The sequence below is a fragment of the Nematolebias whitei genome, chromosome 21, assembly GCF_014905685.2.
Source record: "Nematolebias whitei isolate Nwh7 chromosome 21, NemWhi1, whole genome shotgun sequence".
Lineage (NCBI taxonomy): Eukaryota > Metazoa > Chordata > Actinopteri > Cyprinodontiformes > Rivulidae > Nematolebias > Nematolebias whitei.
The window spans coordinates 5,696,518-5,704,545 of NC_056518.1; the positions used below are offsets into that span (position 1 = coordinate 5,696,518).

At 42.1% G+C, this 8,028-nt stretch overlaps 1 protein-coding gene across 1 annotated transcript in view; it reads left to right on the plus strand.

Annotated features, from left to right (window-relative positions):
- LOC119427640 (serine/threonine-protein phosphatase 2A regulatory subunit B'' subunit alpha) overlaps positions 1 to 8,028 on the plus strand; it is a 111,191-nt gene that overhangs the window by 78,261 nt on the left and 24,902 nt on the right. The window contains exon 2 of the mRNA XM_037695278.1: positions 7,249 to 7,530. Coding sequence (XP_037551206.1) covers positions 7,249 to 7,530 — 282 coding nt within the window. The remainder of the gene's footprint in view (positions 1 to 7,248; positions 7,531 to 8,028) is intronic.

Here is an 8,028-nt window from a genome sequence, read left to right on the forward strand (position 1 = left end):
GTTTCCTCCCACAGACCAAAAACATGCATGTTAGGCTGATTGGTAACTCTAAATTGTCCCTAGGTGTGAGTGAGAGAGTGAATGGTTGTTTGTCTCGTTTGTCTCTATGTGGCCCTGTGATGGACTTGCGACCCGTCCAGGATGTACCTGCCCCTCGCACAGTGATTGCTGGACATGGGCACCAGCGACCCCCGTGACCCAAAATGGAATAAACGGGTAAAGATAATGGATGGATGGATGGTTTTCTTTCTTGTTTACATATATACATTTTATTTTTAGCTTTGTTTTAAAGTTCTTGTTTTGTGATTTGTACATTTGTGGGTTAAAAAAAAGTTGAACTGAAGGTCGTCTCTTTTCTTTAAACATGTTTGAGGGAAATATTTCTGAGATCCTATAGTTTTGTGTCTTTTTATGATTTTCAGCTGAGTTAACAGTCATTAAAGTGAAAAGATTTCATGATGAAGCTGGCACCATTTATTTTATTTTATTTTTTTAATCTTCAACGCTAAAATGTATATATATATTATTTTATTATGACCAGCTCTGCTGGTCTCGATCCTCTCCTCCGGATCCAGGACGGGCAGGCTCATCTTCCCAGCTCCGAGCTCAGCTGGTGACTCACAGAGGCCGTTCCAAGACCCCAGCCGCGCGTAATCATGAAAGCTCGACCCGCGCAGACAGGCGGGCAGAGACGGGTCTGCGACGAACGGTGGAAGCGATTAAAAAAAAACATTTTACATGTAAAAAAAATAATAATCATTTTTAAATCGCTTTAGCAATTTCTTTAAACATTTTTTGTATAAAAACAAAATATTATTTTATTTAAAAATCGCTTCCACCGTCCGTCCCAGACTGTCCAGTCCGCCTGACTGCCGGGTGGGATCGGAATTCAGCCTTCATGATTATGCGCGGCCGGGGTCTCGCAATGACCATCTGCGCGTCCCCATCTCCAGCTTCGCAGTGACCAGCGGAGCTGTGAGCACACAAGGCTGGTATCCGGAACCCGAGCCTCCGAGTCGGCACATCGAAGGATCTTCCGCGGTGACCAGCTGAACTTGGAGCGGGGGAGATGACGCCCTGCCCGGCCTGGCGCTCCGAGGCTCTGGAGGGTGGATTGGGGTACACCAGCAGAGCTCCATCCAGCTTGCTCTGAATTATGTTGTCGGCCACCAAGCACAAAAAATGCCAGCACATCAGCATTAGACCAAGATGTTGTCAGTATTGTTTTTTAAATCTTTAAAATAAGTCCAGCCGCTGCTCCAGTCCGAGAAATTGCAAATGGCGGATTATTGTTTTGAAAAGTTTCTGAAGGATCCAGTGACTCCGCCCCTGACTCCGCCCCCGACCAATCAGTGACCGACAGTGTTCTGACGTCACGTTTTAGTACCTCTTCGTTCCAGTTAGAACCTCAGAGCCAAGGGTACTGAAAATAGTAACAGGTGCTAAGTACCGGTACTAATGGAAAATCCTCAGAACCGGGCCAAGTAGGGTCCAGTCGGCCCGTACCGGTACTAATGGAAAAGGGGCTTAAGTGGCTTTAAGAATCTGTTGGACTACTGGCAGGGACCAATGCAGACATGTTCCTAAAACAGTTCATAAGGCTTTCCAGCTTTTGAAATCTGCATTTAACATCATCCAGACAGATTTGTTCCACCTCAAACATGTCCTAAATGCCACCAAAACCAATGGGATGCTTTTTTCAAATAGGAAGTTTGTCTCAGCAGTTCTTCCTCAGATTTTATCCTCAAATTATGTCCTGATTGAGTTTGTTGATTGCTATAAATATTTGGGTATCTTGGTCGACTCACATCTCTCTTTTAAGCTTCATGTGGAAAACTTGGTAAAGAAACTGAAAGTTAAACTGGGTTTCCTTTTCAGAAACAGATCCTGTCTAACTCTGAATGCTAGGAAACGCCTTGTATCTGTGACCTTCCTTCCCTCCATTGATTACGGTGAAATTATTTAAATGAACGCCCCTATAAGAACCCTGCAAATGTTGGATGCTGTCTATCATGGTGCACTAAGATTCATAACTGGCTGTGATTATCGTACCCATCATTGCACCCTGTATTCACTGGTTAACTGGACATCATTAACTTCACGCAGACTCTCTCACTGGTACATTTTCATCTTTAAATCACTTCTTGGTCTGCTGCCTTCATACTTTGTACATCTCCTCCTACATGTCTCTGCGTGAGTGCAGCTACAGCATGTGCTCTCAGGACATTATTACCTGCAGTGTTCCCTCAGTGCGGACTGAACTAGGCAAAAGAACCTTCTCCTACTCTGCTCCTGTTTCCTGGAATATCTTACAAAAACATCTGACGCTCTCAACCTTGACCTGACCTCTCTAAGTGGCTTTAAGAATCTGTTGGACTCCTGGCAGGGACCAATGCAGACATGTTCCTGTTTTTAGTTTTCTACATTTGCCTTAGAATTTAGCTGTTTTTTTGTTGATTTTCTTTTTTTAGTCATCCTATTTGTCAATAAAAATTAAAAAAAAAATCTGTATGACTTTTTATAACTGTTTATTGTTGTCGCTGTTGTGCATTGTTGTCATCATTCTTTGTTGAAATCAGGTCTATCTTGTAAATGAGTCCACAAGGCTCAGTGGGATTTACCTGTCTAAATAAAGGTTGAATGAAAAAAAAGAGACGTTAGTGTATTCATCAGTTTGGACGTAACTGTGATCATGCAGATGCTGCATGCACAATGAATGCAGCTGAGCCCTGTCAGTGTTGCCAGATAAATTTAAAATGTCTTATTTACCCACACCTTTTCTGTGCACATGTTCGACAAACACAACACACACCTCATCTTAGAATATCTTTACTCAGCACATACAGTTTAGGTCAAAATACTATCATTTAAAGCCACAGTACTATAGTTCATCATTTCTTATCTGGCAACCTGACTGACATGGAAACTACATCGTTTTTGTGTAAACTTGCTCGTTTTGTTTATTACCCCCAATAAACATTGAAAAAACACTTAACGTTTCCAGAGGTTCGTGTCATGTAAACGGGGCCTTATAGTAGGTAGTAAAGTTGCATTCGGGCCAAAAGAATCCGATCTGACCCCAGCCCGCAGTCATCATCTCCAAACCCCACCCGACATGACGAATTAACAGTAATTACAGTCAGAAACTGGAAAAAAAAACTGACATTTTTAATTAGCTAATGATGGTCAGAGACGTGCGGTTGAATAAAAGGGACAGAAGATCGAAGCTGAGGGGTATTTGTCCTTTCATGGCCGTCAAAGAGCATTAAACCCTGTTTCTACCTGCATTCTTCTGCATTACTCAGACACGGACCACTCTGACATGTCTGCTGTGTGATCTCACCTGTTTAGGTTGTCGGCGTCGCGCGTGTCCACTGAGTGCAGCGGCTATATGAACGTCCATTTGGGCGACGGATCACTTCCTGGCAGTATAGTCCCATCTGAAGCTTAACTGAACTTTATTTTACTTCTTTCAACTGGCCAGTCAGCTCGTGGTGAAATGGCCGCGTGTGGCTGGTGGATGTGTGGCTGGTGGATGTATGGCAGGCCATGTTACCATATAATTGGATCATAGCTGATCCGCTGACCCAACCAAAAGCCCGACACCGACCCGGTCCACCCATCCAGCACATTATCATGGCCCGGCCCGCCCCAAATTCAGGTCGGGCCGGTCTTCGGGCCCGGGTTAGAAATGATAGCTCTAGTAGGTAGATCACCTTGACTTGGTCATTTTAAAAGTAGCTCCATGATGAAAAAGTTTGAGCACCCCTGCTCTACATCACCTAATCAAACAACAGGTGCATTACCTGCTGACTCGTCATTTCATCTCAGATATCCAATGAAAACATTTCAGCTCACTCATTTATTGCACCCACTCTCATGCACCCTCTGTTGAAGCTTCCTGGCTCTCCTAATATGATTTCATATGAGTTCAATCACTTGGATGTAACTTCCCACTGGCTAACTTTAGTTCCAGGTAGGAACTAAGAAGGACTCATATTCTACAAAGCACTACACGCTGAAATGGAACATGTTTCCACTCATCTTCCCACCTAGCCACCCCACCCCCCCCACCCCATAATGCTTAGACAGACTGTTTGCAGAGATAGAGCAAGAGAGAGAGAGAGAGCATTGCCGTGGATTATGTTTCTCAGTTCAGTTTGTTGGAGCAGCAGGCACCACTGAGGCTACACCAAATGCACACATCCAGAGCTGACGAGAGGACAGTTGAAGGCTTTCTTCTTGTTAGACAAGCTGCGGTTTGGGACAGCAGTTGGTCATAAAAACATCATGCTACCATGGTTCTGTTCCTGCTCCTGCACTGTTCTGTAGGACGTCTGAGGAATACCTTATTGCACAGATATTCCAGTGGATTATTGCTCTTCAGGATACAACTTTTGAAGTTTGTCTGTGCAAGTGGAGTATTTAGGAGAGAGACGTTGTGAGTGTGTTACAGTCGGGGAGCACGTCAACATGTGGAATAATTTATTGTGGTCCTGAGATATTTTGCTATTTTTTTGGTCTGCAGATATCCAAGCTGTTTGTTTAGTAGATTTATTAATTGCAGTTCACTTCATTAGATTTTTGGGTCTCCAGGCAAACTCTGTGCCCTCTGGGTCTGTAGCCACGCTGGTGGTATAACAGGTGTGGGGGGGGGGGGGGGGGTACAAGTCTTGGCCCTCACCATGATGATCAAGGAGACATCGTTACGGTGGGATCCTGACCTGAGGGGAGAACTGGCATTTCTGGCCAGGGGGTGTGACTTTGTCCTCCCCTCACGCTTCAAGAAGAGACTCAAATCTTTCCAGCAGCAACAGGTCAGTCAGTTCATCAGGCAGGATAAAAAAGTATAGACTCAATCAGAAGAAGTTTTAAAAATGAGCATTGGATCTTATTTTTGTAAATTATCTGTTTATGTGTGAAAATTTACAGGTGACAGTAATCTGAATACAGTAGAAGCTTTTCTTTACCCTTACACAAACATAGTTGCTGCCATGGGCAGCAAACTATTTGGAGACAGATATTGGCAGGATATTTATAGCGTTTTGGGAGTGGAGCAGGAGTAGAGTGACAGAAGAGAAGCACTGATACAGCTGTTCTGCTCAGTACACACGATACGAAGGCCTGAGACGAGCCACCAAGGACGACCTGCTGGATTATTTAACATACAGTCATTTGTTGTTGGTCTTTGTGCTGTGCTGTGAAAGCTGCAACTTTTCAGTGCAACCCTTGAATGAGTATTGAATTCAAGATTCCAAGTGATCAAGTTACTATACAGTCTTAGCAGTGCAAGCTGATGGGAACTGGATCATATGGATAGAGACTGGATCCTTGGTCATAAAATTATTTAATCCAAGTCTTTATCATGAAATCCAAGGCATCTTGGATTTCAAGAAAGGAGAAGAAAAAAAAGTTTAACAGATTTAATCATTATTTCCTTATTAGTTCAGATGGCACAAAACATTATTTCATTAAGGCTGCATAAGCATTGAAGCACACACTCCTCTCCACTTCACAATTTTTGTCCAGCTTCTTGTTGCACAGCTTTGAAATGTGCAGGTTATACACCAAAACGTGCAGCTAGATTAAACTAAGTTGACTAAGAATTTTAGTGGTGGTACAAGGCACATTGTAGACACATAAAAATTCAAATGTAAACTATTAACTTCTAAGATTTGAAGTTTCTGCATAGCAACTTTGTTTTAGGCCTATTTTTAGTCAGTTTTTGTCTGTCTGTCATTAATTTGATAGTCAGAGAGTGACAGATACAGATTTGTTGTTACTATGGTGATCACCGGCAGCAGCTTTACAATTTCTTTCAATCCTGGTTTTCTTTACACATATTTTAAAGTTCATACATGACAATGTAGGCAATAATTCATAGCTTAGATTGCAAAGCTGTATTTGAATTCAATTCAATTTAGTTTATTTCTAAAGCGCCGGGTCACAAAAGTTATCTCGGCACTGAACAGAAACATTCATATACATAAAAAAGACAATTAGTAAAGTTCTTTATCTAAGGAAGAAGAAGACTGTGATGAATCTTCATTTTGTCACAGTCTCCCATCCCGAGCAAGCACAGAGGAGACCGTGGATAGGAAAAACTCTCTTTAACAGAAAGAAACCTCCAGCAGAACCAGGATCAGGATGAGTGTCCATCTGCTTCAACTGGCTGGCTTTGAGAGGACAGGAAGTAGAGTCAAACACAGAATGACAGGTCCAGGTGTACTTTCTATAGGAGGAAATACAAAAAACTTGTCAAGATAGAAATAATTATGAATACACGCAGGTAGAGTAGAGCAAATAAAGACAGCATCAGTGTGAAGAAATGTGGTCAATTTGTCCTCCAGCAGTCCAACCCTATCGCAGCATAACTAAGGGATAGCTCAGGAAACCCAAGCTGACCCTCGCAATAGGATTCATCCGAAAGAAAAAACTTATTGCGATCCTTGGTGTTTAGACCCAAGACACGGGAAGCAGGAAGTAAATTGAAAGGAATTTATTTAACAAATGAAAACAAAACGGCTGACGAGGCAACAAAAATAATATAAATGAGCAGGGAGCGAACAGGAACATGACAGGCTGAGGAGAATACTGGGAGGACTGGGACGTCTGAAGCATTTCAGATCATTGAACGGATGTTTGAGTGGTGTACAGGAAAGGTTTAAATAAGGCAGAGGAGTGTGAGAAATGAAGTGCCCCTGGGGTGATTACTGATTGCAAACTGTGTGAGTGATGAGTGGCTGGAGAGACTGACTGAAGAGAGTGAAAATGGTAGGGAGCACAGAGTCAGACACAAGAATCAGAAAAGGAAATGAAGACAAAACAAAGAAAACACACAAAAGGATAGATCATGTCACTTAAGCCTAATCTTAAAACTGGACAATGTGTCATCCTCATGGACACAAACTGGAAGTTGGTTCTACAAGAGAGGAACCTGATAACTGAAACCTCTGCTTCCCATTCTGTTTTTGGAAAATATAGGAACCACAAATAAACCTGCAGTCTGAGAGAATGGAGGCAGTAGCTGCATTCACACCCTTTACATTTTCTTCAGATATTTTTAGTTTCAAAAGTTTTGTTTAACTGAATTTTTACTCACAAAAGTATTTTAAAAAAAGGTTTATTTTATTTTAAAAAATCTAACAAACATCCATACCTTGTACATGATGGGAATCAGTATGACCGAATCAGCTCCAACCATAGCTGTCCATTTCCACATCTGTTCTTCTCCTTTTATCTGCTCAGGTCCAGTCCAAACCAGAAAAGAAACCTGGAACACCCCCACCATTGCCAACCACAACTACTCCAGCCCACACACAGCTTTTACCAAGTCCTCCTCCATCTCCAGTGATAGTCACCCCCACTCCTCCTGCCATTAACATTCCCAGGTTCTACTACCCCTGTGGGCTCCCTACCCTGGTTCCAGGTACTGCCAGCGCTGATGCAGTCATTGCTGCCATCGAAATGGCTTTCACCGAATTTGAGGAGGAGAAATCAGACATTTATGAAATGGGAAAGATCGCCAAGGTGAGAAGTTCAACTCAGCATTTTGTTTCACTTATTCTGCTTTTAAAGTCACGAAAAATGTCAATAATGAAAAAAACTTACTTAGTTGTTGATATTTGATTTTTTTTTTCCAACTGATATTTGACAAAGATCTAAATTTATTTCGTCTAGTATTCACATTGCTATTTTTTTCTAGACAACAAACTAGAGATTGATCAGTTAATTTTTTTAATGGTTGAAGTCAATGCTGAATTTTAAGAATCAGAACAATTATCCTGATGCATGCTCAATAATCCAGGTAGAAAAATCCAAAAAAGTTCAGTCTGGTCCTCTGGACATTCAAAAAAACCAAAAACAAAACAAAGCAAAAAAATATAGAAACGTTTCGTCTCTCATCCGAGAGACTTCCTCAGTCTGAGGTGCTGTCTTCAGCTCAGCCTCTTAAATAGCACCTTCTCAGAGTGGATCAACCAGTGAGAAGGTGCTATTTAAGAGACTGAGCTGAATACAGCACCTCAG